A 27299-nucleotide genomic window follows, 5' to 3' on the forward strand; every position below is an offset into this window, starting at 1 on the left:
TTATTTTTCCCCCTTCTGTGAAAACCTTTAAATGTTTGGGTGATTTTAGTTAAAGCAGACACTGTATTTTCATCTGTGTGATTTTGACAAAGATCAGATCACATTTGATGGTGATTTAATGCAGAAATGTGAGAAATTCCAAAAGGTTCAGATACTTTTCATGCCACTGAAAAACTAGCCATGAGTGGTTTGATAGATTTGAAAAGAACGGACGTCCACATCGTGCCACAATGTAGTGCCATGCTAGGGCTCCCCAATTGCCCAGAGTTCATCAAGCACTTTCGAGATTTTAAGAGAACTCTATTTGCTGCAATCAAATAAGGTGAAGAGGTTGTTATTTTTGTTCCTTCATAATTATAGGAATCTGGTATGAAAAAGTGAATGGCTTTCACGATTTTAGAAGGGAGTGTGGCAATGTTTGGCTGCATATAAAAACCAAGGACACAGCATATGAAACGCAAATCAGCGTGATGAGGACATATATTTTGTTATTAAAAGGGATTTGTCATCAATCAAATATTTCTCGGAACATCTCTCTATGTAAATACCCTTTATTAAAACATGGCGAGTTAGCAATCAGGCTAGCGATCAAGCGAGTGATGTATGGACAGTAAGATAGCCAGATAAAATGATTCACAAGGTGAAAACAATTGGACCCTCACTGACACCATAAGCCTAATGAGCAGTTCCATCTCACTTAGGGATGTAATGGTCACACATAATTGCCCTGGCGGTAATGTTGGGATGCTCCATGTCCGGGCCAATAAATTCCACTTAGACCCGGCGCCCAATCCCATCTGATAGTTTCCAACATCTCACCACGTCGCATAAAAAGCGCTGGCCTGTGTCCTTGGATCATGTTGGACAAAACAAAATTAGGAGTTAATTTCAAAGCGACGAAGAATTTTTGCCAATTTCTGTGAATAAAGTTCACGGGTGGAACTGTCATCATCAAAGTGTATATCAATAATTAGCACTTTGACTGCGAGGGCAAATGCTGCAACAAACAATCAAGTAAAAGTACAGCTGTTTAGCTCGTTTAGTTCAACGGCAAGTGGCGCAAAAATTATATCTACAAAGACATGAAAAAATATTGAAATTTAAATTACATGAAAACATTTTCTCTAATTTCATCCAAGCTAATTAATGCTTTGGAAAGCTAGCCTAACGATACATAAAGAGCAAATAAAAATGTCAAAATTCTAACAGTCTAATTGAAACCGGTAAAAAGATCAAAAGTTCCATGAATTCTCTTCAGGGACATTCAACTCGGGGGAGCGTTTTATCCACTTTAATCCAAACGAGTTGGATACAACAAATGGTGCGAAAGCCAATCCAATTATAAGCACAACAGTTGGTAATTCACAATAATGTTTAGTGCATGTAAATAGCCAGCTGTCTGCTCACATGTCGGCCATTCGAATCAAATATTTTTAGCGTCCATGTTTGACAGGCGCGCTTTATTTTTAATGTTTTGTATACTTTTTTATTGACAATTTCTGCTCAGCTTTCAATCCACTCCTGCCTCATCCACAAACTGTATAAAATGCTTTTTGCTCTAAACTGGGAACCGGAAAAGAAAACAGAAGGGAAAACAATGAATATTGGTGACAGCAGATTGGATGCTGAAAAATTCACCGCCAATTTCACAAGTCGGCGACCAGTGACGAGCTTGTCTAGACATCTCATTTTTTTGCACATGTAGACACAGAAATGCAAACATGCACCCACAAAGGTGGCAAATAATCCCATTTTGTCAAACATCTGTGATAGAAGATGCAATTGTCGGGAATCTGGTGCTAATAAGGCCCATTAGCTTTTCATGTTTGTTTTGCTTATAGCTAAAACCAATTATAGTGAGGCTTATTGTCATTTCATGGTGGTAAAAGTGAATTTTACACAGTAAAAAAAACTATAATTGCGTTAAATTTATGGTATTTTAGCATAATAAAATAGAAAACCATAAAATATTTTTTTAAAAACGGTAGAGTACTTCAGTAAATATAAATTTTATAGTAGATTTTTTTTTTTTGTAAATTGAAACTCATGGTAAAAAAAAAATGGTTTCTAATTATTTTATACCGTGATGCATACAGTCTGTAACTAGTCCTGAAAGTGATATAATTGATGCGGATTTCCTTTTTCTGACAACCACTTCTGCCAGTATGTTACTATAAATTTAACATATTTTTGAAACCACTTGGTAAAATTGCAATACTGCAGAGTCCATCACTCGGACCTGGCACAAGGCATCCAATTGCCCCGAGTGTCTTCTCACCTTTTGGGCTGAGCGTCGACATGTCTACTAAAGAGTGTGCCAAAAGTGTGGAAGAAACCAAGACGGATGCTGACGCTGCCAAATATGCAAAATGCACTGAAATTGAGCCAAGCCATTAGCATATACAGCCGCTGGCCATAGCAGGTACACTAAGGTCCAACACAATTTCTACTATGACTTCCAAAGTATTCTCATGGGAAAGCGTGTCAAGTGCTAGTGTCAAATAAATCCAAAATCAAGCGGAACTGTTTAACCTTTGAGGACGCCTGATGGCGGAGAGTTTATTAACTCATAACTGCTAACTCCTTCGCTGCCATTGACAGCAATAGACATCCAAATCCATTTGAACTGGGTGAGCCTGGCAGCGAATGAGCCCTCACAATTCAAATGGATTGGACACTTATCGACATCAACGGATCTGAAACGTGATCATTCACTACCAGTATTCTCATTTTCAAATAGATTGTTGCCACAGCAGCCAACCAACTCTAAGGGTTCACCCTGTTTTTCCTCGAATGAATGTTCACATACAAGTTTGAATTTAAAACAATATTATAGTGCTGCAACGATTAATCGAATAACTCGAGTGTTTGATTAGAAAAAAAATATTTGAATAAAGTTTTGTTGCCTCGAGTATTCGTTTAATTAAAGTGGCGTTGTAATGTTTTATTTTGAAAGTGTTTACATTTAGTTTATTGATTAGGGTGGATACATTGCCCTCTTGTCTGCCTCATTTCACATGGCTGAATCCAACTGCTTCCTGTTAAGACCAACGTAAGCTAAGTTTTTCTTTGGGCTAATGTTTTTTAATGCATTTGTAATTTAGTTTATATGTATAATTAGCTGTTTTTTTGTGGGAATATGAGTCTCAACCATTTGTTAAGAACATTGGAAAAAAATGTTAGCATTTTATAGCATTTAAGCTAGCGGACTTTTGCCATGTAATTTAGCCAATTGTTCCTTTGTTGTACATAGATCCTCATTTATATATTTTTAATACCGTTTGAGGCTCAGCTCAGGTATTTTAATTTTTCATGTTCCTTTTCCGATTACTCGATTATTCAAACTAACTAGTTCATCGGTTAATCAGCTACTAAAATAATCGATAGCTGCAGCCCCACAATATTAAAACACATTTTTGTGTGTTTAAAATACTGTCTCCTAATCTCCACCAGTAGATGAAACCAACGAAAGGTAGAAATTACTGTATTTTTTGGACTATAAGTAGCAACTGAGTATAATCAGCAGCATCCAAAAAATGCGCAATTAAGAGTAAAAAAAAACATATATAAGTCACACCGGAGTATAAGTTGCATTTTTAGGGGAAAGGTATTCAATTTGATATTTATTTTTTATTCATTTTGATCAGCCCTTCACAGTTGTTTTCATTTGTTTTCATAAGTTACCGCCAATGTCAAAACACAGGCCTTGAGCGCCCTCTTGCGGTTTAGTGTGAAAATAACGTGCTAAATCATGTAATGATCTATTGATAATTTCACACATAAGTCACTCCAGACTATAAGGCACACCTCCGGCCAAACTATAGGAAAAAAACTGACTTGAACCCCTTTCACACAAAACTATAACACCGTTAAAATCCCGGGATTTAAACGAGTAGCCCTTATGTTTGAAAGCAATTTCCCGGGTAGACTGACACAGAGATGACGCCAGCATTTACCGAGTCACGTCTTAGTATAATGTCCGGGATTTTCCCGGGAAGCGGTATGTGTGAAAGCAGGCGTTAAATTCCCAGGTCACAGCGCTATGGCTGATGACTTAAATATCATGGCGGGCCGATCGTCATTTCCTCTTTCTTCGCAGTTAGACGAAAAGCGGTAAACAAACATCAAAATGATCAACATGGCAAAATGGAAATAGCTCAATTAAACTGACAACATAAGGAAATTAAAATTGCAACTGGATCGTAGAGCCGAGTAAGCGAGTCCGTCGTCCATCTTTGGAAATGTGTGGTTTATTTTGTTGGCGATGCCGACCAAAAAAGATGTAATGTCCAGGTTGTAAAATGGTGCCAGCCGCCCTCCCCGCACAGAGAGCGCACGGGAAACAGCAACACGGGACAGTTCTGTGAAATTGTCCAACCCGGGTTATCTCTCCATGTATGAAAGCAATGATGCTAGTAATTCCCGTGTCACATTACACAGGAATTTATTGGGATATAAGTCTGAAAAGGGCTTTATAGTCCGAAAATCCGGTATGTATTAGGGCCTGTATTCCTGTTTGTTTGTGTTCAAAATAAGTAGTATTAATATTATATTAAAATATATTAGTTACAGGATATGTTTGTAGTATGAAACGAAAGAGGGGATTATAATTTTGGGGTAATGAGGACAGAGGTTACAGGGCTAAATAGACTTTGCCTGCTTAAGCAGAGGCTTGCTCTCTCAGGGTGCTCCTCTATTATATTCTTAAGAGATTTTCATTAAGATCAGACATTTTTTTTTCTCAAAATTCTGAAATCAAAATGTTCCCCATTCGAAACTTTCCAACTTGTTAAAGTCCATATTTTCAACATTTCAGTGATCGAGTTATTTCCGTTCAGTTGTGTTCCCTGCTGGGTGAATTCTTTCAATGCCTCTGTTTGCACGAGAGTATAGGTGCGTGTGATCCTTTTTAATACGCGCCGCAAACAGAAAAGGCGAGCCGAGCGAATAGATGGCCCCTAAAATAGACGAATAGGTCGGCGACGAATGAATCAAAGGCAGGTAAGCTTGAAATCATCACAGGAAGGTACTCGGAGTGGAGATCAAAAGTAGAGCATTTGTGCACCTGTCGTGTGGGCATGCTGGGAAATACATTCTGTACAAAAGCACACATGGAAATTTGTAGTTTGACATCTGATATGGCGATTGCAGCTGCCATCTATTGCTCGTATCTCAAATTTGTCCTCACAAGTCAAAGCAAACAAATCGACCAAGTAATGGCTCCTCCCAGTAAGTTGGGTCACTTGTATCTCAAGGCAGCAACATAAAATTTCAAAAACGATCCGGTAGAATCAAATGTCAGTGCTCTCACTTGAACTTTCTACTGGCTGTCCATCGCAAGTGCAAATGTCAAATCTATGACGCTAAATAGATTTGGATGAGTAAACTTTGAGAGATTGATTTTCCATCGTCTTTTAAGAAGACTTATTTCCTTTGTCGGGTTGCTGCAGACAACAAAGACATAACAGCACCTTTATAGGCAAGGTTTCCAAAATGAACGCTCAAAATCAGGGCAAATATTTTTTTCTGTGTGCCTATTACCAGAGTAAATCATTCATTATTGTCTGTTTTTAACTATACTGCTGGCCAAAAGTATTGGCACCCCTGCAACTCTGTCAGATAGTGCTCAATTTCTCCCAGAAAATGATTGCAATTACAGCTGCTTTGGTATTAATACCTTCATTTATTTTGCTTGCAATGAAAAAACACAAAAGAGAATGGGAAACAAAAAAAACAACAAATCATTATCATTTTACACAAAACTCCAAAAAGGGCCAGACAAAAGCATTGGCACCCTATGAAAAATCATGTGATGCTCCTCGAATTTGTGTAGTTAATAGCACTTGTTACTTACCTGTGGCACATAACAGGTGGTGGCAATAACTAAATCACACTTGCAGCCAGTTAAAATGGATTAAAGTTGACTCAACCTCTGTCCTGTGTCCTTGTGTGTACCACATTGAGCATAGAGAAAAGAAAGAAGGCCAAAGAACTGTCTGAGGTCTTGAAAAGCAAAATTGTGAGGAAGCATGGGCCATTTCAAGGCTACAAGTCCATCTCCAAAGACCTAAATGTTCCTGTGTTTATAGTCCGCAGTGTCATCAATAAGTGTAAAGTCCATTGGGTAGAACCCATGGCACTGTGGCTAGCCTCCCTAGCTGTGGACGGAAAAGAAAAATTGACCAGAGATTTCAACGAAATATTGTGCGGATTGTAGACAAAGAACCTCGACTAACATCCAAACAAGTTCAAGCTGTCCTGCAGTCCGAGGGGACAACAGTGTCTACCCGTACTCTCCGTCGGCGTCTAAATGAAAAGGGACTCTATGGGAAGATACCCAGGAAGAACCCAATTCTGACCAAGGGACATAAAAGCCAGGCTGGAGTTTGCCAAAACTCACCTGAGAAAGCCAAAAAACATTTTTGGAAGCTTTCTTGAATGCTCTCTGGTCAGATGACACAAAAGTAGAGCTTTTTGGAAAAAGGTATCAACATAAGAGTTTAAAGGAAGAAAACGAGGCCTTCAAAGAAAAGAACACGATCCCCACAGTCAAACATGGCAGAGGTTCCCTGATGTTTTGGGGTTGCTTTGCTACCTCTGGCACTGAACTGCTGGACCGTGTGGATGGCATTATGAAGTCTGAAGACTACCAACTAATTTTGCAGCCTAATGTAGGGCCCAGTGTGAGAAAGCTGGGTCTCCCTCAGAGTCATGGGTCTTCCAGCAGGATAATGACCCAAAACACACTTCAAAAAGCACTAGAAAATGGTTTAAGAGAAAGCACTGGAGACTTCTAAAGTGGCCAGCAATGAGTCCAGACCTGAATCCTATAGAACACCTGTGGACAGATCTGAAATTGGCTGTTTGGAGAAGGGACCCCTTCAAATCTCAGAGACCTGGAGCAGTTGGCCAAAGAAGAATGGTCTAAAGTTCCAGCAGAGCATTGTAAAAACTCCTTAATAGACACCGGAAGCGGTTGTTCGCAGTTATTTTGTCTAAAGGTTGTGCTACCAAGTATTAGGCTGAAGGTGCCAATACTTTTTTCTGGCCCATTTTTGTAGTTTTGTGTAAAATGATAATGATTTTTTTTTTCCCAATCATTCGCTTTTGTGTTTTTTCCTGGAAAGCAAAATAAATGAAGAATTAACTACCAAAGCATTTGTAATTGCAATCATTTTCTGGGAGAAATTGAGCATTATGTGACAGAATTGCAGGGGTGCCAATACTTTTGGCCAGCAGTATATGTGTTTGTTGTATAAACTAGACAGTATGTTAATGTTTTAGTGTGACATACTGTATATAAACCAACTTAATGGAGATTTGTTGTTACGTGTCTGGCAGTGGGGGTCTGAAGCACACTTTTTTTTAAATGTTTTTTTTAATGAAAATAATCACGTATAACTGATGTACAAGTAAATCTGCATTTAAAAAAAAAAAGTTAGTTTGTATTGACATGGCATAATGGCAAGAACATCAAACAAAGACCGAATATAAATTTGAATATTCAAAACAGCGAACAGGAAAGTAGCATATTCAACACTAAAAAGCATTGTCATTAACATGATTGTACATCCCCATTTTATCCAAAACAATCACATTAATTGTCCATCAATTCCAAATTTGTTTGCATTATCACTGTCCATCAGAAGTTTTATTTATGAAATCAATTATGCAGTAAATGTTCGTTTGTTTATTGATGCTAAGGCGTGTTGAACTGAGAGTATAAAAAGTAAGTTTTCAGAATCTCTTGTTTTTGTTTGGAGTAAAATGCTCAAAGTTGATTTTATAGAGGAGATGGAGCATGGGGATGTGCTGACACGCTCAATCGACAACATATGTCAAAAGCCGGACTGGCGAATCTTCCGTAGACTCAACAGGCTGTCAGTGAAAGCGTCAGAAGATCAGTTTATTGTGTGTTCGTACATGGCGTGGTTTTTGTTGTTGTTGTTGTTTGAATTTGTAAATGAATACTACTACTGTATTGATTGTCTGATTTCGATCGCAAGAAGCATCTCATCATTATTACATGTTTTTCATTGGGAGTCAGAAGAAGGCAAGCCAGGATGCTGGACATGAACATAGATCAGAAATACGCATACTTACATTTGCATGAACTACTGTAGTCTGAGCTGTTTTTTGTAAGCTGAAATTGAAGGATTGATACGAAAACACGTTCAACTTTGAGCAAATGTGTGATTGGGCGGGCGTTAACATGGTCAGTATAGTAGGAGTCATTAGCCACGTTTACATGCTGACTTTTATTCATACCGATTCAAATCATTCCGAATGGAAATTTCACATCAGCTGTTTACATGTCACTTCATCTATTCCGATCCAGCGTTTACATGTGACTGCCTTTATTCCGAAAGGACGTTTGACAACTGCCGTCTGACATGCGCAGATTAATCAAAACAAAGCGTCACGTTGCAAAACATGGAGCTCGATCGTCAGATCAGCTGCTGTTTTAACTTTTCGAGTGGAAACAAAACTTCAGAATGATACGCCGTTCATTTAAAAAGTTGTGTGGGTGCGCTGTGCGTGTGCTTGGAAGCCATGTTGCAAGTGACGTTACTTACGTCACCGAGTGACGTCACCACGTCAGTACGGAGCATGCGCAGAAAGAACGCAACCAGACACCATTCCGCTTCCCTGTTTACATGATATAATTTTACTTCTAATCGGTTTGGGAAAAGGAATATTCCACCCCTGTGAATCGGAATGAAATTCCATTCAGTTTGGGCCTGTTCATTCCGAATGAGGTGTTTATATGGAACACATTTATTCGGTTTGAACAAATATTCCGATTGTAATTGGAATATTTGGCTCCATGTAAACGTGGCAACTGACTTAATGAAAATACTTGACCTTGTGCTGACTGGCAATGTAGTCAAGAAGAAACGATACAATGGGGACTTGAGATGGCACCCTGTAGTACACCACACAAGTTCAACATACACGCTTACAAGTGTCCATTTTTCTTCACACATGGCAGGTCACAGGATTTGAATTAGTGGTGATTACTCATATTATTTTAGTGATCTGAAATTTATAGCACAATAGAGTACTGAGGTTAGCACCCTGTTGTATCCCAGTAGTAAATTATTGATACAAGAAGCTTTTTTTTTTTTCATCTTGCACAACGTCTCATAATTATTGCTTTTTAATAATAGATTTTGTGTGTTGTGTAAGCAATCCCAAGCATAGCCCACAAATAGGCATGAGACCATCATTTGCTTGTACTTTTTTTCCCAATAGTGGCAGCAGGGATCGGCTCTTATTCCTGAAAATAAAGTGTTTGCCATCCCAAATGAAGCGCCTAAATGGATTATGGCTCTCATTAAAGTTATTAGTTTCGTCCGCAGCATTTGTCAAGATGATCCCGCTTCCCGAGCGTTGACTAAATCATCCATCCTAGTAAATATTTTACGCAGTGAGAAGAAAATTTGACAGTGGGTTAACATTAGTCCTTGTCCTTGCATTTCATTGCTTTGTATATTTCTGTTATTCAGGCAAACATGGGATAAGGCTTTGTCCCCGATTGACCTTGTTGGATAACAGGAAGGAAAAACATTGAGGTAAAATGTGGTTTAGCACCATATTTATGATGTAATAACCATGAACTTTATTTTCAATTACATTGAATCTTGCTGATCTGTTAATAATATTTAGAGGCCATCACTGCCTTCCCACTGTTTTAATGTATTTTAAAAATATCGCTGTTAATTCTCTGTCTCAAGGACATGAGCCATACGTTGCACTGGTGACATTTTTCACCTCATTTTTTTCCTTCTCCCTGCACGCTCAATATTTGTTCGCAATGATTAATGAAGCACATCGTAGCTTTCACCTTAGGGCAAAAGAACCACATTCCCCTCGTCGTCGCTCACTAGCAGACAACAAGGCTTCATAATTTGCTGTATCATAACAGAACAACATGAAGCAAGAGATTTGCTCGGATATGTGTTATGACCCACAAGAATTAACCAATCCTCCTTGCTAATTCACCTATTTATATTTTTTTCCGTATAGCTCACTGTCATGAAGAAAAATCAACAATGAGACCAAAGCCTTGGCAAACAGAAAAGTAGCAATTGGAATTGAAGTGACAGATCTCAACTGGTCTTACATCTTTGTATGTTTCTGGAATTAGTCCATCAAAATGATCCCATATGTGAAAAATTGAGAAAAACCTATGACCACGACAATAGATGACTTAGACGGGAGCCCTGTGGCACACACACTGACAAAATTTGAGTTGAATTATTGGGTTTTTCCCCTTTCAAATCTGAAAATATACCAACGTTTTACTGCTTTTTTACTAAAAAATGCAAAAGAGTAGACAGATATAAAAAAAAAAAAAATTAAAATTTAAAAAATTTAAAAAATAATTTGGTAGATTTGCAGGGGTAGACAATAAGGGAAATTAGCCACTGCCCTTCTAGGCCAGTAGCTTTTGATGTTCACTGGCCCCACCATCAAAACCACTGGCCCAGGTCAACGCATCAGTTAATATTTATTAGTTATTAGATCAGTTATTAGATCCCAGTAATCATGGAAAAGAACAATTTTCTTGATAACATTTATTTTTTGAGGTAGATTAAAAGTGCTGCAAAACTGCAAAAACATGAGTCTAGTGCAAATAATCTTATTCCAATTCCATAGTTACATCCATAATCATTCCACAATCACTCCAGTATAGCCAACATTTTTTCCTTGGAGCTCAAGGTGGAGGCGGGCCCACGGGAGAGCCCTGTGCCTGGGCAAAGCTTTCCTGTCTTCCCCTTACCACCCTCTGGAAGTCTCCCCCAGCTCGGTTGTCGGGGCTACAATTTAGAAGTCAAAAGGGGTGACCGAGGCAATTATGGCCAACAACATTCAAGCTAGTGCGTTGTTATGACGATATTATTTTCTCCGTAGTCACGCGGATGATTTATCACGTTTTGTTCATATCATCGGTGCCATACTTGTTAACTTCTCTCTAACTTACTGCATACCAGTAAACCTCGTTTTTTGTCTCTTTGTAGCCTAGCCAATTCCAGCGCTCTAGCCACTGGGGCTGACACTTTCTCCCCCTTTTCTTTTCATATTGGATTTCACTTTCCCTCAACTCCTCCTGTGACTTTCTCTTTCTTGAGTGTTTTTTGTTTCACCGCTTGGCCGGGTGCTGGGGGTTTCAGAAACATGTCGTTTTGTAGTATAACGTTAGGTGCGTACTGAGATACTGACAATCAATCAACAGCAATAATCAGGTTGCGTGCATTCACGCGGGAGCGAGCGAGTGAACGAAGTGTGTTAACGCCCCACGGAGAGCAATGGCTGGCTGCATAGACTGTAAGGTTGTCTTTGATCGGGATAGCGTAACGTCATCAAAACACGGAAACACTGGGAATTACTGTGAAATAAGATTTTTTTATTTTATTTTTTTTTTCAAAGCATTATTTTTACAGGCCCCACCGGGCCAGTGGTTGGAGCATTCTTGTGACCCTGACAGTTTTCAAAGTACGTTCGAGCCACCGGGCCATTTATATTGGCGACCCCTGATTTGGTTTGCATATACAGGATATGATTTGGTTTGCATATGCGGTATATAATAATATAGTACGATATTCTGCGTGCCTTGAAAGATCAAAATCCTCTAAAACAGCCAGTAGTGAAGGATGTGTGTTATTTTTATAAAGTGGTTGGTACTGAATGAATTAATAATGCTTGTGTGAGTTTTATCTCTCTGTTGAATGATGTCCAAGTACATGTATCACCCAGCAGGGGATTTTTCCCCTCATAAGTGTATGTATATTAAAAAAAAAAAAAAAAAAAAAAAGGAAAAAAGAAGGAAGAACTGAGATTTCTGCTCATGCTATCATGCTTCTTTTTCCCAATCAAGACCACTGACGTCAGCAGCCACACTTCAAGCTAAAAGCGAGCTTTTTGATATGTATATTACTGTCAATTATCATCCTGGTTTCAGTCTCCCATTATCCGCAATTAGATCACAAGAGAACTTTTGTCATAATTGCCCGCCTCACAGCATAGATGAATTTGCATTTATGCTTGAGGTCTCTCTGCAAAGCGACAAAATCTATTAGACCGATGAGGGACAATTGGTTTTAAAAGAATAGCCCTAATGACTGAGCGCTTGTGCTGCCGCTACATATGTAGGTGTAAAAGTGGGTGTAATTTGTGTTGAACTCACAATATTACAAGCATGGCTCGCTTATGACTACAAGGGAGGAAAGTACTCGCACTTTACTTCAGCACCTATTCAACTGCACACTGTATTGAAAGAAAAACTGTTTCCAAAAAAAAAACAAAAAACTGTAAAATCTCAACAACAGTGGTTAACAGAATTCTACCATTTAAAAAAGGTACTGTCAAATTAAGAACAAACTACTGTAAAAAGAATTACATTTTAACTCATTTTACAGAAAATGTAAAAAGTGTATGTGTAACTCATCTTCAGTAGCTCAGCATTCATTTAAAAAACCATGAATTTCTATAAAGCTGTTGCTGAAGTGTACACGCTGTGCTGAACCTGTCGCATAAGCGTCGGTGGGTAATATACACTCCAGCAGTCAGTGATTGCGCGCACACACTCTTCCGTGACCTTTCTAGCTTGTTATTGTCAACAACCACATACTGGAATCTGTCCTGGTAGCAATCTACTTATGACACACACACTTGTAAAAAATTTAAAATATTAGCGTAAATGATAGATAATGCTTCAATGGACGTCATTGCACATATATGAACACTGAGAAACCTAGTCTTATTGACTTTAGACGATATTGTGTATGTCACAACTAAAGCTATTTGGACATTGTTTCTATAAATGTGTGTGTGTGTGTGTGTGTGTGTGTGTGTGTGGAGTGCTAGCTTTCATCTACTTAACCCTAAATGGAAAAATAATTTTACATGTGTAATAATAAATGTAAAAGTTTATTTTATTTATACATTCTGAAAATAAGTATTTGTATAATTGTTATTTATGCATTATTAGTATTGATGTTACATTTGTCTAGTATTGCATGATTTGTATTTTTTTTTTGTCTCTTTATACTAAACAATATATATATATTACAAATAATTTTTATTAATTCATACATTTTATTGATGCCTTATTCTCATTTTTAAACTATCTTTTGGTATAAATTATTTTTAGTCGCTTTTAATGATTTTAAATGAATTTATTTAGTTTTCACCATTTATAACTTGTGTCATTGTTGTTTTTTCTCACAATTATTTTGCGTGTCAATTTTTTCTAATAAACTATTTTCGCATTTATTCATTCATCCAAAATATTGTGTAGATCTAAATATTTTTTATTTTATTCATATGACTCAAACAAAAGTACCTTAATTGTTTTAAATACAGCATTTTCACTTTTATTTAATGTTTATTGATCTGTTATTATTGATAATCTGCAATTATTTATATTTCTTTACTATTTCTAATTATAAACATTTGAGTTACTTCTAACAAATTATCATTATTCATGTACAGTATATATTTTAGTTTATTTTTATAAATATTTCTGTCACTTGTGCTTATTTGTGTTTACACGTCTTTGCATTTTTTGTGTATAGAGGTTATTTTTACGTCCTATAATGTTTGTCTGCCATCTGCTGGTCATTTGGATGAAAAAGGTCACAATTGCTGCAAACTGCACCGGGGTCACATGAACTCCAAGTAACAAAACATACTGCTTGATAACCAAACCGCCATATAAAATGTTCTTCTTCTACTTAAGATAAACTTTTATGATTTGTTGTTATTTTCGTCTTACTCACTGTATAAAATCATCAATTTTATCAGTGAATAGATAAGAGACTAGAACAGCGACTGCCAAGTTCTCAGACAACAATTAGCCACAACCCATCAGATAATATATACAATATAAAATATGAACAAATGACAGACTGTTTGTGCTCTTCCGTGTGATTGGTGGAGCAAACAACTGAGCAGTCAACGTGTGATGAGCAAGAATGCCGATTGGCTGTTCAGGAGGTGTTCAGTTACAGGGTTTTGTGTGTATGCACTCGAGTAGAATAGAGTTTGTGTACACAGGCTACATAAATAAACAGTGGTTAATGATGACCTAATACATCCACTCTTATTCAATGCATCTTATGCAACAGTTCACTCACGTAACTGTTGACGTGCAGTTTTTGCAGTCCTTTCAAGAACAAACCATTTTTTTACATTTTAAATTGGCAAAGTAAATGTACATACCAGTATAACCTTTTTCAACTTTATTTGTATCAAAGTCTCTTAAAGTCTGAAAAAATCTTGAGTATTTGAACATTTCCAGTGTGCACGATAAGATAAACAGCTGCTTCACGCTGTTATCACTAGTGTGAAGTTTCTCACTTCCAAAAAGCTACTTGTAGTCGGTCTATTGTAAACTGTTTTTTAAAATAGTTAGGTTAACCCAATTTAAATAGAGTGATTATTTGTGACCTTATTTGTTTTAAACCAATTAAATTAGTCGGCTAACAGCTTGCAAGCTAACAAATAAAATGAGCTTTTTGTCGATTCTTGTTTTGTGGTTGAAAAAAACTAGAATACCACATTGCGTGGCATGCAGTCAAAACAGGATCATCTTGACACCTAAGCTAACTAAGATGTTTACACTCGCGTAATCCATTAATCTTCAATACGGATTACAATGTTTTGCTTCTCAATTTTTTCTCTGTACTGAGGTTGGAAGGAAAAAAATGACTTTGATTGCTCAATTTAGGAAAGCTTTTCCGGCGGGACTCCTCGCGTTAGCGATGTCTCAATCCCCTGCTAATCTTTGCTAAACTCAACGGGCTGCTCATTTGAAGCGTGCTCGCTTTCCTGTCTTATCTTCCTCTTTTTGATCCGGCCTAGCTCGGAGCCACGTGTAAAATGCGTTGTATTTTCACGCTAATTTCAACATGCCGTTAGTTCACTTAGATGCTCGTTAATGCGCATTCTACTGTCAGTGAAGGCACCACTGCAAATTAAATGGTATTATATAATATTTATGTACTTAATGTCTTTCGTCAATTTAATTTCAATGGGAATAGATGTTTGATCATTAAAGATGTGACCGAAAATTCGGCGCCGAAAATAGCTAAAAATGCTACATCGCTTTTCGGTTTTTAAGAACGAAAGTTTACAATCGAATAGTGTGAAGAACCTTAGTCCTTAAGTGATGACGTCATCAAAACACAGCGAGAAGCAACACACTGGCTGACGCTATCTCGTGAACACTACTGGTTCACAGCCATCATGTCCACGGTTTGGAATTTGTAGAGAGCCAAAATGTCCGCGGTTTGGAAAATACTTGCAAACCACTACTTATATGTACATATACAGTATATTTATTTATTTCATTTATATATATATATATATACAATACAAGTGTTTTTGGTCGTGGAATAAATTCAATTTGAATCTTTGCCTGTCGTCTCTGAGACAAGGACATATGTTCATCAATGAAACCTTGCCTCACTTTGGAAAAACAACAATTAGCATCACTACGTTTTGATGTGTATGAATCATGTTTTGACAGCTTTTTTCCATAAATGTTTTTTGTTTGTTTGTTTAGGCTGAATTGCATGTCTAATCCTGGTGGTATTTGACATTGGTTTATAGCAGAATAGGTCATTACAGTACATTGACACAAATTCTGTAGATGCTCAAGCGCTGATAAGCAATCATTCTCAGTACTGCCAAGAATGGGAGCGAGGAAAACGTGTTCATTGGGGGAACACTTACCCTTTTTGTCCTGAGGCGGAAAAACACATTAAGGTTGGATTTCTGCCATGGTGTAGTAGTTGTGCGAAGGTTTTCTTTTGCTACGCACCACTTTTTCCACCCTTTGTAAAGTGCAAAGGCTCCAGTGATTTATCAGCGTGAGCACATGGACAGCTGAAATGAGGAAAAAAATGAAAAATGATTGATATGGAAAACTCACGGCAAACGTAGAGAGTAAGGAGGTTATTTGACAAGACCGCCAAGGTTTTTTTTTTCCACAAAGGCTCGGAATAAGAGCTGAAATAAACCTGTTTAGTTAGTCAAAAGACGCGCTTTGAGTATTCAAACCACATGATTCTAAGAATAGAAGGCCAACTTAGTGACCTTCATGACGCTTTCATGCTTGACTCATGTACCACAAAAGTGTGACATTTATATTTCATCTCTGACTACAGTGTCTGAAAAAAAGCCACTATGTTTGGTCTGGAACAAATCTCGATACCTCAAATGAAATGAAACTTGGTCCTCGTCGTGTATGCAGCACAAACATCCAAAATCCCATTCGGAAGCGCACCGCGCGGAATAAAACAGCGGATTTGTCTCCAAAATGGAGTGATGACACGGTTTACATCTCCAACTATAAAAGTCGGCAGAATGAAACAAGCTCCGTTGCATTCGCAGACTCAGTCCTTTGAGACCAGATGTAGCACTATTGTCAAATGCTAATTCACGCTAAGCTAAAAATAGAGACTTTCACGCTTGCAGAAACATTTTAGCATTGGAACGAAAGTTGTATGATCTGTTAGTTATTATTAAGGGTCTATAAATAAAATGTTCACGACATAAACTGCAAAAAAACAGCAGTTTGGCATCTGTTTGTATGTTTGCTGGTTACCACGTCATTAACATTTGCAATGGACAAATATTGATAATTCAAAGATGGAGAAAATAGTTCAATTGACAAAGATAACACACTGCTGGCCAAAAGTATTGACACCCCTGCAATTCTGTCAGATAATGCTCAATTTCTCCCAGAAAATTATAGCAATTACAAATGCTTTGATCGTAATACTTTCATTTATTTTGCTTATAATGAACATACACAAATGGAGAATGGAAAAAAAATTAAATCATTATCATTTTACACAAAACTGCAAAAATGGGTCCGACAAAAGTATTGGCACCTTTTGAAAAATCATGTGATGCTTCTCTAATGTGTGTACTTAACAGCACTTATTACTTACCTGCGGAACATAACAGGTGGTGGCAATAACTAAATAACTTGCAGCCAGTTAAAATGGATTAAACTTGACTCAACCCCTGTCCTGTGTCCTTGTGTGTACCACATTTAGCATGGAGAAAAGAAAGAAGACCAAAAAACTGTCTGAGGATAGAAAAAGCAAAATTGTGAGGAAGCATGGGCAATCTCAAGACTACAAGTCCATCTCAAAGACCTGAATGTTCCTGTGTCTATCGTGCGCAGTGTCATCAATAAGTGTAAAGCCCATTACACTGTGGCTAACCTCCCTAGATGTGGACGGAAAAGAAAAATTGATGAGAGATTTCAACGAATGATTGTTCAGTTGGTGGATAAAGAACCTCGACTAACATCTAAACAAATTCAAGCTGTCCAGCAGTCTGAGGGTACAACAGTGTCAACCCGTACTATCTGTCGGCGTCTGAATGAAAAGGGACTCGATGGTAGGATACCCAGGAAAACCCCACTTCTGACCCAGAGACATATAAAAAGCCAGGCTGGAGTTTGCCAAAACTTACTTGAGAAAGCCAAAAAGATTTTGGAAGAATGTTCTCTGGTCAGATGAGACAAAAATAGAGCTTTTTGGGAAAAGGCATCAACATAGAGTTTAAAAACGTTAAAAACGAGGCCTTCAAAAAGAAGAACACGGTCCCCATAGTCAAACATGGCGGAGGTTCCCTGATGTTTTGGGGTTGCTTTGCTGCCTCTGGCACTGGACTGCTTGACCGTGTGCATGGCATTGTGAAGTCTGAAGACTACAAACAAATTTTGCAGCATAAAGTAGGGCCCAGTGTGAGAAAGCTGGGTCTCCCTCAGCTGTCATGGGTCTTCCAGCAGGACAATGACCCAAAACACGCTTCAAAAAGCACTAGAAAATGGTTTGAGAGAAAGCACTGGAGACTTCTAAAGTGGCCAGCAATTAGTCCAGACCTGACTCCTATACAACACCTGTGGAGAGATCTGAAAATGGCAGTTTGGAGAAGACACCCTTCAAATCTCAGAGACCTAGAACAGTTGGCCAAAGAAGAATGGTCTACAATTCAAGCAGAGCATTGTAAGAAACTCACTGATAGATACCAGGCGGTTGTTCGCAGTTATTTTGTCTAAAGGTTGCATTTTGTGTAAAATGATAAGGATTTGAAAAAAAAAAAAAAAATCATTCTCTTTTGTGTTTTTTCATTGCAACCAAAATAAGTGAAGATATTACTACCAAAGCATTTGTAATAGCAATCATTTTCTGGGAGAAATTATGCATTATCTGACAGAATTTCTGGTGTGCCAATACGTTTGGCAAGCAGTGTATGTATAACAATATGAGGGAAAAGAAAATGTCTTGTTATTTCGGTGTTTATTATAGTGCTGCAACAATTAATCGATTAACTGGAGTAATTCGATTAGAAAAAAGCTTCGAATCAAATTTTGCTGCGTCAAGTATTCGTTTAATTAGAGTGGTGTAGTATTGGTTTGTTTTGAAAGTGTTTGCATTTATTTTATTGATTTGGGTGGATACACTGCCTTCTAGTGGCAAAAGTGAATATGACAAGTTGACAACTCATTTAACAAGGCTGAATGCAGCTGTTCCCTGTTAACACCAACATAAGTTAAGTTTTTGTTTGAGCTAATATGTTTTTTATGCACTTGTAATTTAGTTTATAGGTATATTTAGCCATTTTTTTGTATGAATATGTGTTTTAACGATTTGTTCTGAGCATTGTAGAAAAAAAAGTTAACATTTTATAGCATTTAAGCTAGCGGCTAGGATCAGATCTTTATTTTTAAATGAAAGTGCAATTCTGGATAGTCTGAAGAAACACTCAGGGATTTTATTTTGTATTCACATTTAATGCTCTTTTGACAGTGCAATCTTAGCAAGCCTTTGTTTTACATCTCCTAAAATGTATTCTGCAATGCATTAAATGTTCCTAATCCAATTACTCGATTATTCGAACTAACAAATGGATGGATTAATCGACTTCTAAAATAATCGATAGCTGCAGCCTTACTTTATGAGTCCATGTGTTAACTCGCACGATACCTCCTGAAAGGTGAGTAGATGCCACATTGTAAATGTATAGTACTATATTACTTACAGTTAAGGTGATAATTGCCTAGTTAACATTAACTTATTGATCTAGTTTAAAAGGTAAAAAAGCTGATCCTTTTGAATGTTGCTAAAATTGGTGTATAATTTTAAATAAACAGACATCCCAAACTGTTTGTTCAACCTGTGTGAGGTTAGGTTCCCTGCAAACGTCCCCAGGCTAAGTCTATCTGAACGCAACGTCATTGATATCTTGTTCCGGCACTTTTAGGGTTGAGAGACAGGAGGAGTGTCACATCATATAGAAATGGGCCATATTTTTGGAAAACATGTTTCCCTGTTGTTGTTGAAACAGAACTGCGGCCCGGACGTTGAACTCTGGTGTTACGTACACTGAAGTGCAGCCTGACTCACACGCCGCGCCTCCAGTGAACTGTAGTTCAACAACATGAGCAGCCTGACTCCATGTCAACATGTCGTACCACTGACCTCGTTCACAAGAAGCTGACTGACTATAAAAGGAATGGGTGTGTATGTGTCTGTACGACATACCGGGAGAAGTTGCTCTATGGAGGAATCTGACTGTCTTTATAAGGGTACGTGCAGCTTTTGTGTCTTGTTTATGCAACTTTTAGTTTGGCCAGACGCTTATGTGGGAATTCTGAAAAAAGGTTTAGGTCATTTTGCAAGTTTTAGTCAAAGTCTGCTTTTAAAGGGTTTCCACAGATCGAAAGACTTATAGTTCTTAAAAGATAAACCTTATGATTAGTTAAAATAATTTAATATTGAAACCCTTCTTGATGTTTTCGTTTTTATACAATTTGTAAAATTAGTTTAACTAGTAGGTCGCCATTATTGTTGACATCGCAGGGCAATGACATCACATGGTTACGCTGCCAGGCTTCCAGAGCATGACTCTAGCGACATAAACACGTCATCTGTTCAACCCTTTCAATTTGAACCCGAGAGGAACATTAATGAGCATGACAGCCCTGTCGATATTTCACAAAATGAGCAGCAAAAGCAAAACAAACAGGAAAGACGGGATGAGACGAGACATGAGTAGGGGAAAAAAAACGCTGTTCTGCCAAATTGTGCTACAATGGCAAAACTTCTACAAGAGTCGAAATTGACACCCAAAGTACTACCGTGCGCTTTCAGCTTGTTTGGTTTAGATGCATACAGACAGAACGTACTAAAGATGCCTTAAGAAAATACTTTAACATAGTAATATCAAATAAGGGTGGTTTAAATATGCTACGTGATTAATCTGGTCAACAGATCAACAATATGCTTTAAAGGTATGAATGGAAACACATGTGAAAAGTATTTTGAAGCAATGAAAAGGTAATAAAAGACTTTTAACCGATGCCCATATATGTTGGACGTCTCACCGCGTAGAAGGGATTGCAGTAAGCCGGTCGTATTCGTCAAGTGACAGTGACGATCTACGTCATCACTCCGAGTGTCCATTGCGTGCTTAAAACATGGTGCCCTCTGTAGGTGAAAACATGTACTAAATATTATATATTTTTATATCAATGGCAATATTTTGGTTTTAATAACATACAGTATCTTACTAAAAGAGAACAATCGTGCCTTATTAGAGCCTACAAGTCTTTAAGTCCGAGGTTCCCTTTAAAGGTGGGGTGCCCAAGTCCGGTCCTCGAGAGCCCCTATCCAGCTTGTTTTCCATGTCTCCCTCCTTGAACACACCTGAATCAAATGATCAGCTCATCAGCAAGCTCTGCAGGAGCCTGATAATTATCCTGATTATTTGAGTCAGGTGTGTTGGAGGAGGGAGAAATGGAAAACAAGCTGGATAGGGGCTCTCAAGGACTGGACTTGGGCACCCCTGCATTAAAGAATCAAATCATGATTCTGCACAAGCAAAGTATTTTTATTGTCAAAGTTCAACAAATATATAAACACATATGTACATGTGAGTATATTTGAAAACATATGAAAACAATTTACTTAGAAGGGAGACATGTGGTACACACACACTGGCAAAAATCTAAACGTGAGAATCCAGTTTAGTACACTAGTCCAATGTGTTTTCGAAAACTACATAAGAAAGTTAGAAAATATGTGCATGTATATACAGTAAGTCTATGCAGCAAAGGCTCTCCATAAAACCCTGGATAAATTTAGCTCCAACCAGACATTTCTCACTTGAGATGTATCATTTCAAAAATACTTTCACGACACCAACTCCTATTTATGCAGGGGCACATTTATAACCCTTGAAAAATGAGCACAATGGGCTAAAGACAGACAACTTGGCAAATGTGCAGATTACTGTGTTGGCAGTCGTACGACATGTTTTTGTTACATTTGGACTCTTTGTTCTACTGAATACAAACAATTATCAGAATTCGTTTAAAATACTGTTAATGCCATTTCGTTAAAACAGTGGGCAAAAAAACAATATCTGAATATACCGATCATATCTTAATACTTTGTTATACAGACTTAAATGAGAACTTTTATGTATTGTCTCTTTACCTTAATGATCCCAACAAATAAACAGATTTGAAAAATGTGCTTTTGGTTCGAGGTGGCGGCATGGCCCGACTTCCGCTTCTCCCCCCGCCCCCTTCAGTTGTTGTGGCGCATGGGAGGTGGGGTGAAGTGACGTCATATCACACGCCGGCTTCTGATTGGCTGTCGAGTCTCACCCGACACAGCTGTCTGTGATTGTGTTGTCTGATCGAGAAGAAGCTGTTTTTACTTAGCACGACGACGTGTTTTTAGCTCATTCCTCTCTTCTTACTAGCGTGCAGACAATAATGTGAAGAAACTACTCCGCAGTGGGGTGCAAATAGAAGCCCGGGGAGAGGGTTCATCGACTGCAGAGAGGAGTTAAGAGATCAAGGTAAAGCTCTCAAAACATGGTGGGAAGAGTGACATCACGTTTGTATGTTTTATTGTTTTCAACTTTTTTTTTTAAACTTCAGTGCCAAATGTCTAGCCTAGAGGAGCAATATTGGAGTTGCTCTCGTGCACCTCAGTTGGAACGCGAACAGTCGTCGTCACCATCTTCTACGACCAACTGGTGGGCGTCCAAAGGCGAGGAAATGATGTCCATCATCACATCGGTTCTGAGCAGCGCTTATGCCTCGCTGCACCGCCACCGGACATTCAACTTGATCCGCCGCGGTCTGGTGCTTTTCGCCGTCGGTGTGATCCTTGCCCTGGTGCTCAATTTATTGCAAATCCAACGGAACGTCACGCTCTTCCCCGAGGAGGTGATGACCACCTTGTTCTCGTCAGCCTGGTGGATCCCGCCGTGCTGCGGTACAGGGGCAGGTTAGTTCGACCTAAAATGAACTGTACCGTCTAACGACCTGGGCTGACCGATTCAGGGTTATTTTTCCCCCCCGTTTTAAAGTACAAGGTAGTCCGCCATTAATCAACAGTACTTGACGTTTACGACACATTCAAAGCGATAAAAGGAGGTTACGCGAGGGGAATCATGCGGTGATGATTCACTCCCTGGCAACGTTGTTAGCCATTATATAACACTTCATAGCGGTTTTTATGGTGGGCTTCTATCACGCTTGTTTGGCGGACACGTAAGAGTTAAAGGAGCCAAGTTCGGTGTGGTTATGGTATCTTCGCGCCTCCATTGGCTTAAGTAAACAGGACGTGAGGCGAACCGGGCGCTCATTGGTTGGAGTCATAACGGGTGACTGCGAGGGCGGGGCTTTGGAGGCAAAGGCTTTGTTTGATGGGGAAGACAGGAAGTCAGATGGGATGTAATGAATTTTGCATTTTCTTAGCTTGAATAGGAACAAGTACCTGTTATTTAGTGAATAAAGGTTCAAAAGTATCACTTTCCAAATAAGAATTTTAAGCATTCCATTACTTTTTCAACGTCCGCAAGCATGTGGACGTTCACAAACTAGCTGTTAAGCATTTTTCCTTGCATTTAACTTTCACAAACTAAACCTTGAATGTGTTTCCTCATAAAAATATATAATGAAAATGCTTCCCTTTAGATTTTAATATTACCAGTTGATGTAGAAATTTTAAAGTACTTGCTTCCTCTTTTCATGCGAATTAAAAGCAAACTCAGCAAATAACACTTCCATGATGACATTTTTAAACTATCTTATTAAATCTTCATTTTTCCATCTACAGCTGTAGTGGGCCTGCTGTACCCGTGTCTCGATAGCCATCTTGGTGAGCCGCACAAGTTCAAGCGGGAATGGGCGAGCGTCATGAGGTGCATCGCAGTCTTCGTGGGCATCAACCACGCCAGCGTTGTATCCTTGCATAGTGGCAGCCAATTTCCATGAACATCACAAAGTAAACTCAAAGGCGTGTTTGTAGGTGTACAAATATTTGCTGGTCCATTTGTCCCTAACTCTGTGTGAAAAACAGAAACTGGACATTGACAACAGTGTTCAGCTGTCGCTCACCCTAGCCGCCCTGTCACTCGGCCTGTGGTGGACCTTCGACCGCTCGCGTAGCGGGTTCGGCTTGGGCGTCACCACAGCCTTCCTTGCCACAGTCTTTACTCAGCTTCTGGTCTACAACGGCGTCTATCAGTATGTAAATACACCAGAATTAAACGGTGTACACATTCAGCTCTTTAACAAGTGTGCCATTTTTGTGATTCAGGTACACGTCTCCAGACTTCTTGTACGTACGCTCCTGGCTGCCTTGTATTTTCTTCTCCGGCGGCGTCACCGTAGGAAACATCGGACGCCAACTGGCCATGGTACGTTTGTCCTGGGGGCTTTTGTGACACCATTTTAAAAATGAAGTTTATTGGTTTTTTTTTTGTTGTTGTTGTTGTTGTTATTTTTAACAAGTGCTATGGGTTGTGCCACAATTGGTTGTGACAGTAACTGTCAATGCCTTAAAAGGCATCTGGTTTACAGGTTTTGGCTGGAATACAGTGCACAGTGGTTCTTGACCAATGAGTTTTGAGTAAAGCTGAAACAAATACTCGAGTAACTCGAGTTAAAAAACTGATCCGAGTAATTTTCTTCACCTCGATGAATCGTTTAATTTTGTCAGCTCCAAGCATCAAGTTTTACCCAGACTACTTTTAATGCAGGACAACGCGCTGATGTCATGTGTGTAAAGGAAGAATTAAAAAAAAAAAAAAGAAAAGAAAAAAAAACTTACTGCAGCCAACAACCGCTACAAACTACGCCGACGTTGCTAAAAACTAGCCCGCAACATGCTACGGTGGTAGCAGGTAGCGTCTGATGCATCTCATAGAGATCACATTTATGTTGAACTAGATGCGAAATGACAGTGGCGTTAGGAAACAGCCGCCATCTTAAAGCAGTAGATTTCTAAGCGCTAATAAATCAGATTAATGTTACCGTCATTCGCTCATGTTACGTTTGCCCTGTGGAGGGCTATGTTTCTATTAATTATGACCACTGTCGACGCGTGTCTAACGTTTCATACATATAGGCTTTATTTAATCTGTGAAAACATAGCGTTATAGAGTGATGTGAGTGTAAAATAAATACTTAATAAAGCTAACTGACAATTTTAGCTCGGTAGTCATTGCTGGATAAAACCCCACGTAGCACTGGACCCTAATGTGCTCTAATACAGCAGGTATCATACATTTATTTTGAACACTGCAAAAACTCAAAATCCTATCAGGACTTAAAGTTTAGACTAACTTAAAACTTAACTAGAACTTAAAAATAGCTTGACACAAATGGAAATTCAATTGAACACGTGGGGAAAACACCTAACGTTTAAGTGATGTGTGTTATCAAGCGTAATGGCATTTTTAGATAAGATATATGTATATTTTTTAATAATATCTTAAAGTTTATTGAGTGAAAGCAGTGAATTTTTTTTTTTTCCCTAGTTTCATCTGAGATGCAATTGTTGGCGGTTTTCAACAATGTACATAAGACATTGACTGAAAATGGTTCAATATTAGACGAAATGTCTTGTTATCTAATGTATATTTATAATCGTTCTTTACCAATAATGTTTTATCCGATTAATCGATTGAATTTTCAGTCGATTACTAAAATATTCGATAGCTGCAGCCCTAGTTTTGACTTTAAAAGAATATTACTGCAGTTTATCAAGCAGTTGTGGCAGTCTGCCCCTTCTTAGTGCCCTCTGGTGGTATGGATGTGCATAGTTCCTTTCAATGGTTTTCATAGATTTTTCAAAGTAGTATTCCTTCTCAAGAAAGTACATTTGACATTGACTTGTCAATTCAAAGTACTAAATAATGTTACTTGCCTTTTAAGAATCACAAAAATTAACAGTCTGGACCTAACTGAGATGTTGTTGATTTTAATTACATGTTACGAAGGTTTTAATTAAAGCAAAAATACCATTCAATGCAATTGTTAAAGTCAGGAGTGCCAGTTTTGCTTACTCATGATTGCACTTCATTGAAAGCGGTTGACATTCAAAGGTTGGTGTCGCAAACTTTGGACATTCCTGTAGTTAAGCTTTTATCTCGGTAATGTTTTATCTTATATTCTTATATATTTTGATGTTTCGTCTCGCAGGGTGGTGTCGAGAAGCCGCACAGCGACTGAGGGAAACGTCGCAAAACTGGGGGGGGGGGACCCGTGCGGTTTGACGTGCCATGAGACTTCGAAGGCCACGCCCACCATGGCTTCAAAAAACGACAGGACAGTGTTTTCCTCTTTTTGTCTTTTTTATTTGATAAGCTGAAGTTGACTTTGACAAGTTTTTAAAAGGGAAACTTTCTGGATTTTTCTGGCATGCAAGGATTTTTTTCTTTTTAAGTTTCTCAAACTTTTTTTAAAGTGACTGTACCACACGTTGCGGACGAAGGAAGAACAGCAGGAAATATACGCAGCAGTGCCAATTGGGTTGCAAAATATCCTTTGATTAACTTGTATTTGTCATGAAGGGACATCAATGCTGTTTAGACCGTACCGCGAGTATTGCTTCAAGATTAAAGGGGTCCGTGATTTTTAAAAAATGACCCACAAATTTTCTGTTTTAGTTTCCAGATAAGAGTAAAGACACTAGTAAGTAGCTGTGCTGTTCTCAGGTGTCAGTAACTAGCAAGTATTAGACTAATTGAGTAGCAATAAGATTAGCTAAAGTGGAGAAAATGAAATTCAGAATTTAGTCTGTTTTCATTGATATTAGTTGATGTAGGCATATCAAAATCCAGATGTTTAGCCATTGGTCCTAGCTACAGAAGTTGTCGCAACACTTGATGGGGCTGCAAAACAAAAGACAAAAACAATTTGGTTAGGTATTGGCATCAGCAGATGAAACAGAACCCAGGTTTCACCAGTATTTTAAGACCAAAAGAAATGTTGGCATAGGTAAATAGAACCAGGAATTAGACCGGATCGTTGAAAAAAAAATCAACAAATGATTTAGCTAGTGTCTGGTTGGAATGGAAGCTGGATTTTGGCTGACACGGAAATTAAAAATCACAGAAACGGAAATCAAAAAGTCGTGTGACGGAATCTCAATAGTTGCAGAGACCAATGTTTAGCCTGGCTAGGATATGACGACCTCAGAAATTAGCGTCAAAAGGACAAGTGTCTGCAACTAGCTAGTGTCACAGTAATTAATGCCTGACATTAACTGGTATTTTGAGTTCTTAAGGCCCAAGAGATGAACTAGTATTGAGGTAGATGCAAGTCGCTAATTGGCTAGTCCAAAATAGTGTATTATAGTCCATAATATCGTATTGGGAGGTCAAGACTCCAGGAACTAGCCAGTATCCAAAGAATCTATTCTCTTTGACAGACAATCTGTCAAGTGTGTTTCTGGAAAGGGGCCGAAGATTAGCTTTGCAATCTGTGATTGCCTGTGTATTGAAATATTGTATTACAGCTAGACGATGGTGATCTTTGTCACTATTGTGTAAAAGAAAAAATGTACATAACAAAAAACAAAATGGCTTGTAAACTCACACACATTCCGGTGTTATTACTGTCCGTATGTGAGCTTGATAAGAGCAATCAGAGGACACACATGCCAATTATTATTTATTATGATTTCTGACAAGTCAGGATTCTCAGTCGATCTGGCGTCATTACACATTCAGCTGCAATACAGGAAGGAGAATTTATTTTTCTATTAAATGAAACTCGTGCGGTGGAGGAGGAAGCTTTACTTTGGTTTGGAGGTGATGAAGCGCCTCGTTTGTGCTTTCATGTGTATTAGCCTTTTTTTATGCTATCTAAAATAAAATACATGTGGAAATGACTTGTCTTGTGTGCTTTGTATGTTAGTAAACATTGTGATTGTTGAGAACAATGTGAAATCACCAGTGGTGAC

General features: G+C 38.4%; 1 protein-coding gene and 1 long non-coding RNA gene across 3 annotated transcripts; one reads left to right on the top strand and one right to left on the bottom strand.

The window, feature by feature from the left end:
• Positions 1–554: 554 nt before the first annotated feature.
• LOC130908503 (uncharacterized) lies at positions 555–23366 on the bottom strand. Its single transcript, XR_009061606.1, has 4 exons — positions 21528–23366; positions 20414–20516; positions 15742–15894; positions 555–849 (listed from the first exon to the last, which is right to left on the bottom strand). It is a non-coding gene; the product is annotated as an uncharacterized LOC130908503 (long non-coding RNA).
• On the top strand, positions 19548–27227 carry insig1 (insulin induced gene 1). Of its 2 annotated transcripts, XM_057823970.1 has the most exons (7): positions 19548–19615; positions 21799–21897; positions 21980–22331; positions 23166–23290; positions 23409–23575; positions 23649–23748; positions 25535–27227. In XM_057823970.1, the coding sequence occupies exons 3-7, from the start codon at positions 21986–21988 to the stop codon at positions 25562–25564; spliced, it is 768 nt and encodes a 255-aa protein (XP_057679953.1). In that variant the 5' UTR covers positions 19548–19615; positions 21799–21897; positions 21980–21985; the 3' UTR covers positions 25565–27227. The 2 variants fall into 2 exon arrangements, with proteins under 2 accessions (XP_057679953.1, XP_057679952.1); XM_057823969.1 differs by lacking the exon at positions 19548–19615 and having other exon boundaries at positions 20919–21897.
• The last annotated feature ends 72 nt before the right edge of the window (positions 27228–27299 follow it).

Source organism: Corythoichthys intestinalis, chromosome 20 (assembly GCF_030265065.1).
Source record: "Corythoichthys intestinalis isolate RoL2023-P3 chromosome 20, ASM3026506v1, whole genome shotgun sequence".
NCBI lineage: Eukaryota > Metazoa > Chordata > Actinopteri > Syngnathiformes > Syngnathidae > Corythoichthys > Corythoichthys intestinalis.

What these genes read in the sequence shown, in the direction of transcription:
- insig1 (XM_057823970.1), top strand. Translation starts at nt 21,986, where the DNA reads ATGTCTAGCCTAGAGGAGCAATATTGGAGTTGCTCTCGTGCACCTCAG. An exon ending in GTGCTGCGGTACAGGGGCAG is followed by an intron (nt 22,332 to 23,165) that starts GTTAGTTCGACC and finishes TTCCATCTACAG; the next exon opens with CTGTAGTGGGCCTGCTGTAC. An exon ending in TCGGACGCCAACTGGCCATG is followed by an intron (nt 23,749 to 25,534) that starts GTACGTTTGTCC and finishes TTCGTCTCGCAG; the next exon opens with GGTGGTGTCGAGAAGCCGCA.